A 17,936-nucleotide genomic window follows, 5' to 3' on the forward strand; every position below is an offset into this window, starting at 1 on the left:
CTGAAGTCACAAGGGACATTGCATCCAGAGCACAGAATACTACCCAGTCATGAAAAGGAACACGCTCCTGACACATGCAACAACTTGTCTGCATTGCCAGGGGATTGTGCTGAGTGAAAAGAAGCCAATCTCCAAAGGTTACGTACTGTACGATTCCATTTATATAACATGCTCAAAATGACACAATTATGGGGCTGGAGAACAGCTTAGTGGTTGCCAGGGGCAGGGATGGGGAAGGGAGGGAGGTGACTGCAGTCATACAAGGGTGGCACGGGGAGTGTTGTGATAAACTGTTGTGTGTCTTGATGATGGTTGTCACAGGAATCTACATGCGATGCCATTCTCAGAACTAAACACACACACATACACACACACACACACAGGAGTACACTAAAACTGGTGAAATCTGAATCCAGCAGGTTAGATTGTATCAGTGTCAACATCTTGGTTGTGACATTGTGCTACAGTCATACAGGAAGTGAGCACTGGGGGAAACGGGATGAAGGATATGACATCTCTCTGTGTTATTTCTTATTGCCTGTGAAACTAGCACTATCTCGAAATAAAAAGTTAAAACACACAGGGCAAGTATTAATGCCAAATTTAAGTTAGAGTTTCTTTCTGGGACAAGGAGTGCCTTATGCAGATGCGGAGGGGTACATAGGAGGATTCAACTTTATCTGTTAGGCTTTACTTCTTAAAGAAAAATCTGAAGCAAACATGGCCTAGAACTAAGGTTCTCCAGAACTGGAGGGTCTGTACACAAATTTTTTTTATTATTCGGTCACAGGTTTATGTTTGACCTAGTTCATAATTTTTAAACAGCTGATCTTGCTTAATTCCCTTCAAACAGAGCCCGGATTGGGTCTGGGACGCAGAAGCCTGAGGTGGGGGGGAGGGGTGGCCCCACCCACAGGCAAGCAGCAGCCCGGTGAGCACCCCGCCTCTCCCCGCAGCCCCCGGAGAAGGAGGGCGCCCTGCCCCGGCAGGTTGGCAACAAAACAGAGTGCGGCCTGCTGGGCTTCGTGCTGGACCTGAAGCAGGACTACGAGCCTGTGCGCAGCCAGATGCCGGAGGAGAAGCTGTACAAGGTCTACACCTTCAACTCCGTGCGCAAGTCCATGAGCACCGTAATCAAGCTGCCCGACGAGAGCTTCCGCATGTACAGCAAGGGCGCTTCGGAGATCTTGCTCAAGAAGTAAGCGGTGCGGGAGCGGGGGTGGGGGGCAGGGCGCAGGCACAGGCCACAGGGAGGGGCCGGGGGCACCCAGGGTCACAGGAAGGGCCGTGCCCAACGTCCTGCAGCCAGACCACCTGCACGTGCCCTCCCCCAGGGCTTTTGCTACTATTTCCTCTTAAGCATTTCTGCAGGGGGTCCTCCCTCTTCTCCTCCCTAAGTCACTGGCTCATCAGGAAGTTCTTCCCATTTTATCACCGTCAGAGCCCGCTCATGTCACTTCCCTGAGCTGGAGTTGGTAGACAGCATGAGTTTTCACTGTGAGCCGGTCTCCTCTGACTCCAGGTGCCAGAAGTAAGCCTGGAGAACTAAGCAAGTCAGGCCCCCCTCTCTGGGCCCCAGTTTACCCATTTGTACCTTGAGGCGGACTCAACCCTGGTCACACATTAGAATCGCCCCAGGGAGCTTTTTAAAAAAAACACTGATTCCTGGACTCGCCCCCAACACACTGAATTGGAACCTCTGGCGTGGGGCCCGCAGGGGGGTGTTTTTTCAGGGCTTTCCCAAGCCATCCTGATGCGCAGACAGGGTCAGGAACCTCTACTAGGACAGGTTTCGTGCCCTCTGAATACCATTTTCGCTGTGGAACTATTTTTTTCAGATGAAATCTTGTGAAGATGAAACAGAGCAAAGTAGATCTGCTCTTGCTGAAATGGCCTGGGGCAGATATTACAACAAGGCCGCCTGATTTCTTTTTGGCTGGTCCTGATTTCATCCCTGCCTGGGGCCCAGGGGCCAGGACCACCCCTGAAGCATTATGGGAGATGGTCTGGACGAGCCCTGGATGACCAACCGCGGCCGGTGGGACGTCACTGGGGAGGTGGGGGTGAGCTCCCAGCCCGTTGGAGGGAGGGTCTTTGGGCCCTTGGCTGGACCTTACCCAGCCCCCTCCCACCTCCCCCAGGTGCTGCAAAATCCTCAACGGGGCGGGTGAGCCCCGGGTCTTCCGGCCCCGCGACCGGGACGAGATGGTGAAAAAGGTGATTGAGCCCATGGCCTGCGACGGGCTCCGTACCATCTGCGTGGCTTACCGCGACTTACCCAGCAGCCCCGAGCCCGACTGGGACAACGAGAATGACATCCTCAACGACCTCACCTGCATCTGCGTGGTGGGCATCGAGGACCCCGTGCGGCCCGAGGCAGGTGCCCCGCCGTGGAGCTCGGGGAAGGGGGTGAAGCTGGGCGTCCAGCCTGCTGGGTGACCCGGCGTACGTCGCCTCACCCCTCTAAGCCTCAGTTTCCCTGCAAGGCCCACGGGGTCTTCTCTGTACCTACTCCTGAACATTCAGACTCTTAAGGCCAGCATAGCCACACTTATCTGCTTGGGACATGGGGTGCAACCCACAGCCTGCCAGCCAGCGTTGCTGTACCGTGAAGGCTGCCCTGCCCTAGAAGCCTCAGAGGAGCCAGGATCTCCTGTCACAAATCCATAGGCCCAGATTCCAGGGTCCCTGCAAAGGAGACACCCAATAACAAAGGTTACCACACTCAAGAAGACCCCAAATGTGGGCATCCCCATCAGCACTTAGAGTTCTCCCCATCCAGACCAAGTTTACCAGTTAGTTTTCCCTAGTGGCGCAGCGGGCAGTCTGCCTCTATCAGGTTTCCAGGGGAACAGAGCTGGAAAGTTAACCAAAGGTCAAATTCTCAAGCAGAAGGGAGGGGGGGTGACAGCACCCCCTCCCCGTAAAGATCGAGAAAAGTGATGTAATATGTGCACCTACTGGGGTGCTCAGATGACAGTGGGTCTTCAGTCTCCTTTAGCTGAATCTGCATCTGGGGGGAAGGCCAAGAATTCAGTGCCGGGAATTTTCAGGGTTGGGGAAGGATGGGACGTGCGTGGTCGGTCGAGCTGTCCAGGCTGGGAAGAGGGTGTGGGAAGAGGAGAGAGCTGCCTCGAATCTCCGAAATGCTGCTGTGGGCAGGCAGAGCGAACTCGCTCACCCTGGGAGCCCGGGAGGCAAGGCACAGGAGGGGCTGGCCTCCTCTTCCTTGAGGACTAATGCTGCTGGGCCCAGATTGGCCTTGGCAGTGGGATTTGGTGATGCTGCCCCTTGGGACTGTTTCTGACCAACATTCTTGGCCTCCTTAATCAATAGAAATTGATAGGAGGCCATACAAGAAATTCAGGCAAGGCTTTATTGGGGCTCCTGCTGCGGCAGGGGGGAGTGAGAACAAGGAACAGGTTCCTTTGCTCTTGGTTCCTTCTATGGGGTGACGGTAGGGGTGTGTCCAGGGGTCGAGCCGAAGGGGGAGCTTAGGTGGTCTGCCCACCCCTTTGGTGGTGCTGTGTGCAGGGGGCATGCCCAGTACCCTGCTTTTGCTCTCAACTCTTGGGAAGTGGCAGTTGGGTTCTTTTGGTCTTTTTTGTATCTTGTTGTCGATAATTTGCCCCAATGGGACATGCACGCGGTTATTTTTGGTCGCTTATAGTTTCTTTGTATGTCTTGCTCGAGGAGACGTCTGTCCAGGTGCAAGCACTGCAGCGAACGGTCCCAGGTCCCAGCCTGTCTCAGGGCCGCCTTCGTCCACCAAGGGCAACTTCAGTGTCCCCCGCTTACCCTGACACCATCCTCTGGGGCCTCTGGCTGTTTCCTGCTCCTTCTGGAGCCTCCATGTCCCCTTCTTTCAAGTGAAAGGGAGCAGGCAAGATGCCCTCCAAGCTCCTGGCCCCGCTGTTCTAAGACTCTGCATTCCAAAGACTAAGTGAAACTTGAAGGTCACAGACGTGGACTTTCACATTTAGGCAGCAGGGAGAGGGGTCAAAAGTGTGAGTTCGGGCATCAGATAGACCTGCGATTTTGAGTCCCTTGGCATTACGAGCTGCGTGACCTTGGGCCAGTTACATAACCTGTCTGAGCCTCCATTTCCTCATCTGAAGACTAGGAACAATAATAGTATTCTACACACATGCACACACACACACACGCGCGCCTCCTCACTCCCACCCCCAGCCTAAAACAGCAAAGGCAATTAATGCCCCCGGTGCTTGGCACCGGAGCCCATATGCGTTTGCCTGTAGCCTGCACCTCTCCCTGGACACACAGCCACTTACCAGTCTCCCTGTGGGACGCCCGCTCATTACCAGCTGCTAATGGGCTTGGGCTTTGCTGTGATGTGTTATCTCCTTACAGGCGACTGAGATGCGCAGTGTACAAGGCTGGCCTGTGGCTCCCCCATCCTTCCTGTCCCCAGACCCCCCTCCAGCTCCACGCCCAAGCCCCTGCCTCATCACCCGGGGCGAGGGAGGTATGGAAAGTGGCATCGGACACACACTTTTTTGGCCCTGACCCCAATGATAAGAAATGTATTTTATGTCAGGACTCAGCAAACACACACACTTAACCAAAATACGACTCTCACAAAGTAAAGTGATGCACAGAAGTACTTTCTATTCTCTTCTATTTCTTCTTTTCATTTTTTAAACTCTGGTCACCACCCACGAAACTGATTTCAAAATCCACTAGAGGGGCATGACTCAAGGTCTGAACTGCTGATCTATTCCAAACTCCTTCCCACACTCCCAATTTGCAGAAGAAAACACAGAGGCCCAAACAGGGACAGTGAGGTGCCCACAGTCTCGCTGTAAGTGGCTCACCAAATCCAGGTTAGAACAAGTTTTCTACCTTCCTGCCTGGGGCCTTCTCCTGGTGGCCACATAAACGAGAGGGCAAGTGGCTGTGAGTCAGGAGGGTGAGGAGAGGAGAGAGAGGGCCTGAGAGGGCTGAGCTGGTTCCCTGACATTTTCTGTTGCCACCAAGATCATCCAGAGAAGCTAGCTTCAGGCACAGACTCTGGGAGGGGGTGCTGTCCACCACGTTCAGCCTATGTCGGAGAAAGGGGGCCTGGATCCAACCCCAACTCTGCCACTAACAAGCCATTTCTCCTCTCTGTGCCTCAGTCCCCTCATCTGTAAAATGGGTGGTTGGCCTGGGGGGCCCCTCAGGTCCCATCCAGCTCTAAGGTTCTGAGCCAGCTGCCTGGGAGGCTTACTCTCATGCCTTTCTTTGCTTCCCTCCGTCACCACATCCCTGTGGGTGACCTTCTCTCTCCCCTGGGCTCACCCCGGGATGTGGATTTGGAAGCTGTAACTGTGTTGGAGGGCAGGGACTTACTGGAAGGACACGGCAGTCTAGGGACATGGGTTCTCATCCCGCCCCTGCCGCTCCTTCACAGAAGACCTCTGGGTATCGCTGCCCTGGGCCTCAGTTTTTCCATCTGAACAATAAGAAAGTTGGACGTCAACAAGTGAGGGGTACAGTGGAGTTACTGGTGATGCTACCTGAAAGTATGAAAGCTCAGGGACTTCCCTGGCAGTCCAGTGGTTAGGACCCCGGGCTTCCACTGCAGGGGGCATGGGTTCTATCCCTGGTCAGGGAACTAAGATCCCCACATGCTGCGTGGCACAGGGAAAAAAAAAAAAAAAGAAAGTATTAAAGCTCTGACCTGTTGACTCAGCATCTCCCGTGGCGTGGGGGTGGACGCAGAGCCTCAGGAGACAGGCAGGCATGGTTTTTGATTTGTTTGTTTATTTTAGGCTAGGTGATGTATGGAGCCAAATTCAAAAGGTTCGATAGCACAAACAGGGTGAAGTAGCCCCCCATGCTACCCCCAGACCCCAGTGCCCACCTCCGAGGCAGCCACAGTCACCAGTTTCTCGGGTGACTTTTGGAGAGAGTCTCTGCCTCTGGTGAGCATGTGTGTGTATGTTGCCAGGACAGCCATGAGGCCGGCCAGAGAAAAAATCCCCACCCAGACCGCCTCTAGGGTCCCACGGGCCTGGTCAGATTCATTTGCTGCAGGAAAAGAAACTCGGCCTCCCTCCCTCAGTTTCCCCGTCTGTCAAGGGGGAGAAGCCCATAGTGCCTTCCCCCCTTGAGAAGACAAAGGACAGAACAGATAAAAACAGGTTTGCAAACCCCCCCTCCCCCAAGATGCTACAGTGATGCATTTTCCAAGTCTGATGGAAGCCAGTGAGGATGAAGCCATCAGGAGAGCAGTGGCCTGGGATTTGCCGGGTTATCCGGGGGTGTTTGGAACCCTCGGAGTCACAGACAACTGCTGTCACCACAAACAACAGATGTTTAAAAGCCTTTATTTAATGAAAACAGGAAGCACCCATTTCCTGGCTGGTTTTCCTCAGTGAGAAATATCTAGGATAATTTTAGCAAAAGAAGGAGTCTTTTTTTACAGCTATTTTATCTATGGGGAAAGCACATTTCAACCAGATCGATGCCTCTGGGGCTTGGGTCTTCATCCTCTCTGCATCCTCCCTGCCCGGAACAGTTAGATGTTCCATAGCTGTTTGTTGCATAAATGAGTGAGTGAAGCGATAAAAGGAAGGGCTGAGCAGCCGCAGGAGGTGTCCCATTGGGTTGGAGGGACCAAGGATAGCTTCCTGAACACAGAGCATTTCATGTGCAAGATGGGGAAGATTTGTGACACACAGAGATTCAGGGAGAGAGGGCATCCCAGGCAGAGGAGACAGCACAGGCAAAAGCACAGAGGTGGGAAGGGATGCTACGTGTTTGGGGACTAGTGAAAACCCTAGCTGGGTTGATGAGAGAAAAGGCTGGGAAGGGAGCTTGGAGCTAAACTGTAGAGGGTTTGCATGTGCCCGTCCAAATCCATTCACCCGGGTCAGGCTTCAAGGGACTTAAGCACAAAGGTGTTTCACAGTGACCCACATTGACCAAGGACCTACCCTGCACGAGGCCCCTGAGAGGGTTCTGAGCGGCTGGCAGCCCCTGCCCTCCAGACCCACAGCCTAGTGAAACGAAGGGTGAGGGGCAGTATATATTCACGGCACACGAGAGTGTAAAACCAGACAGGACTGAAGCACGGCAAGGACGTCCAGGTAGGGGCCTATTGCCTATAAAGGAAGTGGAGTAACTCGTGGTGGCCAGGGGAGGCTCCTCCGGTGTTTCCAGATCTGTCCTGAATTCTCCCCCCACATCTTCAAGGCAGGTCACAGGCCCCTAATATACCTGATCCAAGGGTCGTGGTGGGGAGCCCAGCCCATCCCACCGCCCCAGACACCTGTGCCTCCAAGTGCTCTAGATGCCCGCTCCACCCCCATCCCACGCATCCGCATCTGTATCCTTCCTCTGTGTCCCTGTACCCACCCTGAAGCGGAAAGAGCAAACAAGGGAGCCCGGGTTCAAGCGTCCTGCCAGCCTCCTCCACCCACACGTCACCAACATGTGCTGGCCCTGAGCTTGGTGACCTTTGCTGCTGTCACAGAATTCTCCAGCCTCAGTGAAGGGCGGAGGCTATCACTCCATTTTACAGAGGAGGAAACCAAGGCTTAGGTGGGAGCCCAGGGCAAAGCCCAGCCCAGCCTTTTGGCCCCTGAGCCCTCTCTCCACAGGGCAGAGACACTTCCACTGCACAGAGTAAAGTGTGGGGACCATAAAAATTAGCCTCCTCCTTTTTTTCCCAGTCTGGCTTGTTCAGGGGAAGCCCGGAGGTTGGGGATTCCAAGCAGGCAGATTTCAGCTTCTTGAGACAGTCTTGAAAACAGAAGTCTTCCTAAAACATGGCACCCATCACCTTATTCCCAGTTCAGAACTTGATATACCTCCCAGGCCTGAAGGAACAAGGCCCTGACTCCCACACCTTTGGACCTGAAGCCCCTCTCCAGCTCCATGGCCACCGACCCCTACCCCACATCTTCCCTTGGCCTCAGCCACTCAGCTCACCCGCAGCACTGTCTGCAGTGCCCTCCCTTTCTCTGTGTACCTCATGGGACAGTTGTCTGCAGCCAGGACCACAGTGAACTGGTCATCTCTGCAGCCCCAGCATGGGCCCAATGCCAGGCATCAGAGCCTCAGTTAGTGCTGGCTGAAAAGAAGCAGATCAAGTATCCCCTCCTCCGGGAAGCTCCCACAGATTTCTCCTCCCCACACACTTCTAAAGTAACAGTGCGCTCCGCTGGGCTCCCAGAACTCTTTGTACACATCTTTACCAAAGACCCTGTCTCTGTACAAGAGAATGGGTCTGACCCAAAGTAACTGCTCTCTTATCCGAAAAAAGAACAAATATGTGAAAGGGGGACTTCCCTGGTGGTGCAGTGGTTAGGAATCCGCCTGTCAATGCAGGGGACATGGGTTCGAGCCCTGGTCCGGGAAGATCCCAATGCCGCGGAGCAACTAAGCCCGTGCGCCACAGCTACTGAGCCTGCGCTCTAGAGCCCACATGCCACAACTCCTGAGCCCGCGTGACACAACTACTGAAGCCTGCACACCTAGAGCCTGTGCCCTGCAACAAGAGAAACCACCACAATGAGAAGCCCGTGCACTGCAACGAAGAGTAGCCCCTGCTTGCCACAACTAGAGAAAGCCTGAACGCAGCAATGAAGGCCCAACGCAGCCAAAAATAAATTAATTTTTTAAAAACAGATTATGTGAAAGGATACAATAGACTTGTTCTACCTTAGAGCAGTCAACCGTAGAGGGGATGAGCACCTTGTCAACAGAGGCAAGTAAGTAGAGGCTCTCTGACCATCTGTCAGGGATGCCTGGGAGGAGATCTAGGCAATGAGCAGAGGGTCAGAGTCACGACCCAAGAGTCCCTTCCAACTCCAAGCATCTTTTAAACAAGCATAACCTAAATTATTCCTTTCAGGGCAGGAGCCAGATGAGGTGTGTGTTCCCAAAAGAACAAAGGCTCTTTCCTATCCCCCGGGGCAGGAGACAGCAGGGGGCTGCAGCCAGGTTACAGCCATTGTGGGGACATCGATAAATTATGTAAACGGGATCTTGGACCTTCCACATCCCCACTCCCTCCGGCTCTATAAAAAGAGGTCACGTTTGGTTATGTGAGCAGCTGCCGTGGCACGAGGCAGAAGCCTTGCTCACGTGGCCCCAAGCCCTGAGTGGGCACCAGAAGGCTCCTCCCCAGACTCTGGAAATACACTGAGAGGAGGCCCATGATCAGCTCGCCCGGCTCCAGCCCTTCAACAGCAGGGAGATCGCTATCTGCCACCACAGAGCCGGTCTGTTAGAGAACTCGGGGAGCTGGAGGGGCCTCCCCCAACCTTGACCTAGGCCCCGCCTGTCCCCGGCATTTGTTTCTCACTCCACCGCAGAATGGCCGTGCTCAGGAGTTGGGATTTTCTCTACCAGCGGCGGGGTGGAGGCCCAGAAAGGGAGCGGCACACAGGCTAAACTTGGGGCAGGTAGCTGGTGGTCAGGGTAGGGGCAAGATGGAAGAGGCGAGGCCAGAGGCAGGGAGACTGGGAAGGGGCTGGGCAGTGACCTGTGCTTGAGATGGTGGTGTGGACGGGATGTGGATAGAGGCAAGATACTTTCAGTGTCAGTTCTTGTTCTTAAAATTCTGAGCGCAGAAAGGGACCGGTGGGCATAAGTTGTCCGCAGTCAGGTTTTGGACCAGCGTTCTAACTCTTTGTACTCTTTGCTAGGGCTGCCATTACAGAGTACCACAAACAGCAGAATTGCATTGTCTCCTGGTTCTGGAAGTTGGAAGTCTGAGATCAAGGTGTCGGCAGGGTTGGTTCCTTCTGAGGGCTTTGAGGGAGGCTCGGCCGCAGGCCTCTCCCCTCGCTTCCGGTGACATGCTGGCAGTCTTCAGCACGGCTAGCATGTAGCAGCATCGCCCAGATCTCTGCCTTCCTCTTCCCATGATGATGTCTTCCCTGTGTGTGTGTTTCTGTCCAGATTTCCCCTCTTTATGAGGACACCAGTCACATTGGATGCAGGCCCACCCTAATGGCCTCATCTTAACTTGATTACCTCTATAAAGAGCCTGTCTCCAAGGAAGGTCACGTTCTGAGGTACTGGGTGTGCAGAGCTTTCTGGGGTGGGGGAGGGGAGGGGGCGGGGAAACGACACAATTCAGCCCATGACACCTTTAAACTCCCTCAGCAGTGACTTGTCAGGGTCGGGGTGGAAGTGAGTTCTCAGACCCCAGGATGTAGAAGAGGAGGGTTGGATTCAGGTCCCCCTTCCCACCAGGTCTGAGATTCTAAAGTACTTTCAGTACAACTGGATTTTCTGCCCTTGACATGTCCTCTCCCACTGAAGGACGTTTTACAGCAAATATTGCCTTATTATTTTGTTATTTGTCACTGGGTCAGAATCACTTGTTCAGTTGATCTGTGGTGTGTGTGAAGGGCCATGGCAGCTCCAGGCTGGTTTTTTGTTTTGTTTTGTTTTGTTTTAACGTCTTTATTGGAGTATAATTGCTTTACAATGGTGTGTTAGTTTCTGCTGTATAACAAAGTGGATCAGCTGTACGTATACATATATCCCCATATCCCTTCCCTCTTGCCTCTCCCTCCCACCCTCCCTATCCCACCCCCCTAGGTGGTCACAAAGCACTGAGCCGATCTCCCTGTGCTATGCGGCTGCTTCCCACTAGCTATCTGTTTTACATTTGGTAGTGTATCTATGTCCATGCCACTCTCTCACTTCATCCCAGCTTACCCTTCCCCCTCCCCGTGTCCTCAGGTCCATTCTCTACATCTGTGTCTTTATTCCTGTCCTGCCCCTAGGTTCTTCAGAACCTTTTTTTTTTTTTAAGATTCCAGGCTGGTTTTTGCATCCTAATTGCTGGGCAGATCCAGCGCCCTGCAAAGGTGGGGGTGGACAGCTTCTGATTGGCTAGGTCTGCTCTGGCCTAAATGGCCCAGATGTCAGTCTATTATTACAAAGAGGGCAGTAGGCAGCCCTTACTCTCACAAGGAGATGTCATGTTTTACACAAAGCCTAATCATTCGCATTTATTCTAAGCCAATGTCACATTATATAAATAAATTGTCCTAAAATGCAATGTCCTTCCCCTGCCCGCCCCCCTGGCAAAAAACTGAAAACACACAAACATATTTATCGTTGAGTTTGCAGGAAATATGCATGTAGATGAAGCAGGGTCAAGATCTTGTTCAGCAGTGGACTGTTCTGTACTCTTGCCTGGGACCATATCCAAGAGGACGTTTATTGTGGTCTTTCTCAAAGTCCTTGTCCAGGTCAGGATAGCCAATGGTTTCATCTTAGGATGCAGTATCACGGGTGATAGGTGGTGGCTGTCTGGGACAGTGCAGAAAACAATTGTGAGACCACATCAGGGTTTCATCAGAGGGTGCTATGATGGATTAACAATGCCTGCCATGGGCACAGGAAAGGAGGAGATGGTCTGTGTGCCATCAGTACCTCCTGGTCATCTAGGCCCCTCACAGTGGCGTTACCTGTGAGCAGGGCTCACTCTGGAATCCATGAGGGCAGGGAGGGCCTGCACGAGATGATGTCCACTCCATGGCACATGCCCTCCCACCCAGGTCCCGGAAGCCATCCGCAAGTGCCAGCGAGCAGGCATCACTGTCCGCATGGTCACCGGTGACAATATCAACACAGCCCGGGCCATCGCCATCAAGTGTGGCATCATCCATCCTGGGGAGGACTTCCTGTGCCTTGAGGGCAAGGAGTTCAACCGGAGAATCCGCAACGAGAAAGGGGAGGTATGTGGCCCAGTGCAGAGGGTCCTCAGAGGGCAGGACTTGGATGGGGAGCTGGGAGGCACGGGCATGCATGAAGCTCCGGCAGCCAGCCAGTGTGCCACCCAGAGCCCAGTGATCGAGGCAAGTCCCCTCCCTTCTCTGGGCCTCAGTTTCTCTCCCCGACCCCACCGACCCGCCCCTCCCCCATCCCTCTCCAGATTGAGCAGGAGCGAATCGACAAGATCTGGCCAAAGCTGCGGGTGCTGGCTCGCTCCTCCCCGACAGACAAGCATACCCTGGTCAAAGGTAAGACTTGGGCGGGCACGGGCAGCTCTGAGGCCCAGGCGCCAGGCCTCCCCGGGCCTTCCTGTCCTGGCGCCTTCAGCTTCTTTCCAGGATGGAAGGGGCTCCTGCCTGGGGCTCCCCGCACCTGGGGACACCCTGGGAGGCCCCTGTTAAGGGCCACAGTGAAATAAGGAGGTGGCGAATCTGCTACCTGGGCCCCACCTCCCATGGGCAGCAATGGGATTGCCTATCCAGGGGCCAAAACTCATGGCCTGAGGGCTGAATGGGGCCCACAGACGAGTTTATTTGGGTGGTGGGTCTTTTTTAATGTTCAAGTTGAATGACTTTATACAGAGCCTGCTTCCTCCCATGTGATGCCGTCTTAACCACTGTTGTCTGACACTCCACCCATTTCATTTACTTATGTTCTCAGTCTGACCCCAGAGCTTGTGAGTTTGAGACCCTTGGTCTGCCTGTTCTCTAAGGATGCTATCTGACATGTGTAACCAGGACGCCGGGAATGGGCTGTCCTGGGAATAGCAATCTGAGAAATGAGCCAAAACCCAGCGTCCTTCCTCCCTGACTCCCTCCAGGGAGAGGGCACACCCCTCGCTGAGCCCATCTAGCTGGTCAGATGCTGGGCACTTTCAGAGTCCCATAGGCCTGGGTTTAAATCCAGACTCTGCCCCTGCCCTGCTCTGCGGCCTTGGGCAAGTGCCCAGCCCCAGGGCTCAATTTTTCCATCTGTAAAATGGCCGTAGGGGGAAGGTTTCTGGCTGAGGTCATCCCTAGGGCATCTTGGATTCCTCTCCCAAGGGTGCTGCCCAAAGACATTAATGAAGGCAGATCTGGCCTTGGAACAGAAACACAAAGCCCCAGAACCACAGATACCCAAGCAGGAGACCACCCCCAACCCATCCCCATTTCCTATTCAATCATGCACTCACTCATTCACTCATTCTCTTCATAAATGTTTACTGCCAGGCCCAGGTCTTGGCCGACGTGGTCCTCCCGTCTTGGAATTTGTGGTCCAGGTTTTATCCAGCAGACATTGAATAGGTGGTTTCCCTACGTAGAGCTAAAGGCTGCACTGGTGGAAGAGAAGGGTGATCTGGGCCCTCTGCTGGCCTCTAACTCGAGCTGGGGAGGGTGTCATATTGCAGGCTGTGGAAGGTGGGATGGGGGGCCAGGGGGAAGGGCCTGTGTTTCAGGCAGGACAGGGAACTACACTATGAAAGCCCAGAGGCAGAGATTTCCAGGCACTTTCAAGGACTTGAAAGAAGTTCACTTGGCTGGGCTGGAGCCTCAAGCGAGAGAGAGAGACAAGAGGAGGAGGCCAGAGAAGGAGGTGCCAGCATCAGATCACGTAGGGCCTTGAACGCCAAGCGGTGACCTGCACAGTTAGCCCAGGTGGGGAGCCGAGGGAGGGCCTTGAAGGGTAAATGTTGTTTTAGAAAGCTCCCTCCCTGCTGCTGTGTGGAGAGTGGCCTGGAAGCACAGGGCCCACCAGGATTGTCCAGCTGTGAGCGGTGACACCTGGGCAGGGGTGGTGACAGTGCAGGGGCACTGGAAGGGGACGGGTCTGAGAACTCTTTGTGGGCAGGAAGGGCCTGGGCCCGGCGATTGTTCAGGTTGGGTGGAGGGATCGGGGGGAGGGGAGTCCGGGATTGCTCAGTCTATACCTGCTTGAGAGCCTGCTGCATAGTTTACAAGGGGGCAGCTAGGTGTCAGGAGTCGCACAGGAAGGGACCGATTTGAGGGGAAGCTAATGCACTTGCTTTAGGAGGCCGAGCTGGAGGCCCTCTGACATCCTCCAAGTGGAGATGTCCATGGAGTCAGGGCTCAGGAGAGAGAGCTGGCCCCCGAGGAAGACGTAGGTGGGGTGTGCCGAGCGGGGGTAAGCAGAGGAGCCGCTGGACCCAGGAACCTCCCACCTGAGCGGTGAGCAGAGGCTCAGACCTGTCAGCGGGTCTGTCACCAAGAAGAGGCAGCCAGAGGGGCCAGGGGACAAGCAGGCCGAGGAAGGAGGCCTGCTGAGCGGGAAGGCGTGGTCCACGGTGTGAATGGCTGCTGAGAGGTCCAGAGACAGGACAGGAACCATAGGAGTCGGCCACAGGGAGGTCCCTGGGGACCATGCACTGCGGGGCGTGTCAGCACTGGTGGTGGAGGAAGGAGGTCTGGGGGAAGGGGCTCTTGCAGCTCCCCCCTCTGTCGGGAGCCGTAGGAGAGCTGGGCCAGCCTGGGGAGCCACAGGGGAAAACTGGCCCCCTCCTTGCCTCGGAGAAGCACCCAGGCGGGCCCAGGGAACCGGCGGGGTGAAGGCCTCAAATGCCAAGTGCACAGAGATCGGATAATCCGGGGCAGCAGAGCAGCTTGGGGGAGCGGCCAGGAGGACTTCCGGTGCACACATCCTGAAGCCAGACCTTGAAGAGGGTGGAGCTTTGACCCTTGCAGGGAGCTGGGGGGAGACAGGGTCTGGGGGTACAGTGCCCCAGGTCAGGGAACTCATTCCCTCCTTCCAGAGGCTGCTGCGGTTTGCCAATTGCAGGACACATGTGTGGGAGCTACAGTGACCTGATTAGTGTGGGCGGGGGACCTCAGAGTGTCACAAAGGCTTCCCAGGGAAAGCAGTATCCGGACTGAGACCGGGGGACTGGGTGACGGGGACGGCTGGCCCAGGGAACATTCTGTTCAAAGACGGGCAGGTGGCCAGCTGCATGGGACGGAGAGCCGTTCCCATGGTAGAAGCACAGGCTGGGGGTGGCTGGGGGAGGGAAGAGATCAGAGAATGGGTGGGGGTGACCACGGAGGACCCAGTGGGTAGAGCTGAGAACGTCATCCTGAGGCGAGGGCAGTGACAGCATGACTCTCAGCTGGTGCTGGGGGCCGGGTTCAGACTCAGGTGTCAGAGAGAAAGGCCCTGGGGCTGCTGTGAAGATTGGAGGGGAGCCTGGCGTTAGGGAGGGGGGAGTGGAGGTGCTGCATGTGGGGTGGGCAGAGAGGAGGGTAAGGATCCCAGTGGGGCTTCGGGACTGTAGGACCCGCAGACACAGTGATGCATCTGATGTGTGGAATGGGACAGGGATGTATCAAGGTTGACACCCGAGTTTCTGTCCTGCCATGGATGTCTCTGCTTGGGGCCCCGCAAACTCCACACACACCCAGTGACGACTTCTGTCACGCCTTCTTTTCTACTGGCCCCAGAGCAGTGACAGGAGCCGTGTGTCATCTGTTCACTCTGTTATTTGCTGAAGATTTTACTGAGAATGAACGTCTGCAGAGCAGTCATTGGCAAATGGCAGAGCCCAGGCCTCCTCGGGTGTGACTGACACCGCCCGCCCCACCCCCAGGCAGTAGGTGCTGAGGGAGCAGATAGTAGGCCCCCCGGCCAAACCCTGGTGCCCCAGGAGGACAGAGGGGCCCCTGGGGTATAGGCAGAGGGGAGGTGCGTCCGGCCAGGGCGGCTGCCACTGTGGCCACAGGCTGCAGAAAGCAAAGAGGATGCTGGAGAGGCGACAGGCCCAGACCACAGAGGACCGCAGCCGGCCCCGGACCCAGGGGCCCCACGTCCCCTGCAGGTGTGGGGAAAAAGCTCGACGGGAGGGGGCGGCAGGGCAGGGGCCAGAGAGGAGGCTGTCCCCGCCCCGCTGGGAGTCCCAGGGCCCCCAGTACATGCTCATCCCACCCACAGGCATCATCGACAGCACGCACACGGAGCAGCGGCAGGTGGTGGCCGTGACGGGGGACGGCACCAACGACGGGCCCGCGCTCAAGAAGGCCGACGTGGGCTTCGCCATGGTAGGAGCTCACGGGGGCCCGGGGCAGCGTCCGGCAGGAGCCCGCAGGCAGGGGGCTCGGGGGGCGTGGACCACACAGCCTCCGGCAGGGAGTGCAGCACCCCCAGTGCACACTCCACCCACCCTCCGTCCACCTGATGCTCCCAGCGCTCTTGAGGCTCGGCCTGGCCTCCGGGTCTCCCTGGAAGGGTAGAGGGGGCTTCCTGTAGTGATGGGTCTGGGGGAGGGAGGGGGAGGGAGTGGAGGGTCCCCCCTTCCTGAAGGCAGACCGTTGGCCTCAGGGCTGGGTCTGTGAGGAGCAGGGCTGTGGTGTGCATGCGTGTGCACACTCGTGCACGCCTCGTGCGGCCTGGCGGTGCGGGGGGGTGTGTGTGTGTGCAGGGGCTGGTGTAGGGGTGAGGACAGTGTCGCCAGCGCTGCCGGCCTCTCCGGTCACCCCACCCAGGCTCCTGTCCCCATCCCCACAGGGTATTGCAGGCACAGATGTGGCCAAGGAGGCCTCGGACATCATCCTGACGGACGACAACTTCAGCAGCATCGTCAAGGCGGTGATGTGGGGCCGCAATGTCTACGACAGCATTTCCAAGTTCCTGCAGTTCCAGCTGACGGTCAACGTGGTGGCCGTGATCGTGGCCTTCACGGGCGCCTGCATCACGCAGGTGGGTCCTCCAGGGGCGGGCAGGGTGGCGCAGGCCGAAGCCTGGGGAGGGCGGACACCCACACGGGGTGTCCCAGATCGTCCGTCACACCTGCACGCTGGGGGCCAGGAACTGCATCACAGACCCACCCACGTAGGCTCCAGCCCCACAGGGTGCAGGAAATGAGGCTCAGAGAGGTGGCAGAATTTGCCCAAGGTCACCCAGCAAGTGGAGATGCCAGGCCCACCTCCCCATCTGCCTGACCCGGGCACAGGCCTGGCCCTTGCTCCAAGAGGCAGGAGAGGTGATCGTCAAGGGAAGGCAGGACCCCTGGCCGCATAAAGGGCCAGAGAGAGGCCGGGACAGGACAGGCAGCCAGCTGGGGTCGCTGAGCTGGCAGGGCCCTGGGAGCCTCAACCCCAGCATGGAGTGCATTGGGAAAGGCCTCTGTGCCTGGGTTCCTGGGCCTCGTGGAGCCGACAGGCAGGCCCCAACACCTGCAGCCTCACTGCTTCCTCACCCACCCCACGAGGCGGGAACTGTGGTGATCCCCATTTCACAGAGGCAGAAACCGAGCCTCAGAGGATGGGCCTGCCAGGCACCTGACGTTGCTCCCGCAGCCTCCTCCCTCACCCCAACAGGGGCAGGAGAGGGCAGGTGTTCCGAGGCCTGGCCCCTCCCAGAACCAGGTGGGCAGGCAAGCTCCTGCCCATAAGAGCACAACAGAGGCCAGCACTGCCCTGAAGAGCTGTGTGGCCCTGGGAATGCTGTCCTCTCTGTTGTACTCTGAGCCCTTGAGGGTGCACGTGGCAGCCCTGAGAGTGAGAGCCCTGGGGGGTGCCTAGGGCAGGGTGGAGGCGGGGGTCCCTTCTGCTCATAAGGGCCTTGTTTCCTGCTCTGTGGACAAGAGGCTCCCTCTAGTGGTGGCTTGAGGGACACTCCCATGGTACAGCCGCTCCCACTGGGCTTCTTGGAGACCTGCTGGTGCCAGATGAGGAAACTGAGGTGCCAAGGGGACCGTCAGTTTGCCTGAGGTCTTGGATTGAGTTGGTGGCAGGGTTGTGAAGGCCTTGGTGGGGAGATGGGGGCCCTGACCCCAAGGTGCATAGGGGAGGCTGATGGGCAGGAGGAAGCTGAGGGGAGTGGGGAGTGTGACTGAGCCCGGGCAGAGGCGGGAGAGGTGGCCTGGAGGAGGGGCGGTGATAAATATCTAGGAGGTGAGTGAGTGTGTAAGGTGTAGGCAGAGGGGCCTCAGGAGCCAGCTCAGTCCAGGCTGCTGGGTGTATAGGATCTGCGGGCTTCCTGGAGGAGGTGCTCGGGCAGTGTAGACCACATGATACGACTGTGCACAGACAGTATGAATATGTGATCCCTGTCTCAGCCAGAGAGAAGTGTGGGGATCCACACCAGGATGTGGACAGTGGGAACCCGTAAATGGTGAATGTTGATGAGTTTTAGCTTCTTCTGGTCCTCACTTGCCCAAATTTTCTACCAGGAAAATACATTATTTTTGGCATCACAGACAC

General features: G+C 56.4%; 1 protein-coding gene across 9 annotated transcripts in view; it reads left to right on the plus strand.

Moving 5' to 3' along the window:
- ATP2B2 (ATPase plasma membrane Ca2+ transporting 2) overlaps positions 1-17,936 on the plus strand; it is a gene marked incomplete at both ends in the record, with an annotated part of 107,570 nt that overhangs the window by 75,575 nt on the left and 14,059 nt on the right. For 8 of the 9 annotated variants that reach the window (XM_079712369.1, XM_079712368.1, XM_079712370.1 and 5 more), the window contains 6 exons: positions 957-1,198; positions 2,142-2,376; positions 11,532-11,711; positions 11,909-11,996; positions 15,667-15,773; positions 16,240-16,431. In XM_079712369.1, the coding sequence (XP_079568495.1) occupies positions 957-1,198; positions 2,142-2,376; positions 11,532-11,711; positions 11,909-11,996; positions 15,667-15,773; positions 16,240-16,431 (1,044 nt within the window). The remainder of the gene's footprint in view (positions 1-956; positions 1,199-2,141; positions 2,377-11,531; positions 11,712-11,908; positions 11,997-15,666; positions 15,774-16,239; positions 16,432-17,936) is intronic. The other variant, XM_079712375.1, reaches the window with a different exon arrangement.

The sequence above is a fragment of the Hyperoodon ampullatus genome, assembly GCF_949752795.1.
Source record: "Hyperoodon ampullatus genome assembly, chromosome: 10".
In the NCBI taxonomy this organism is placed as follows: domain Eukaryota; kingdom Metazoa; phylum Chordata; class Mammalia; order Artiodactyla; family Ziphiidae; genus Hyperoodon; species Hyperoodon ampullatus.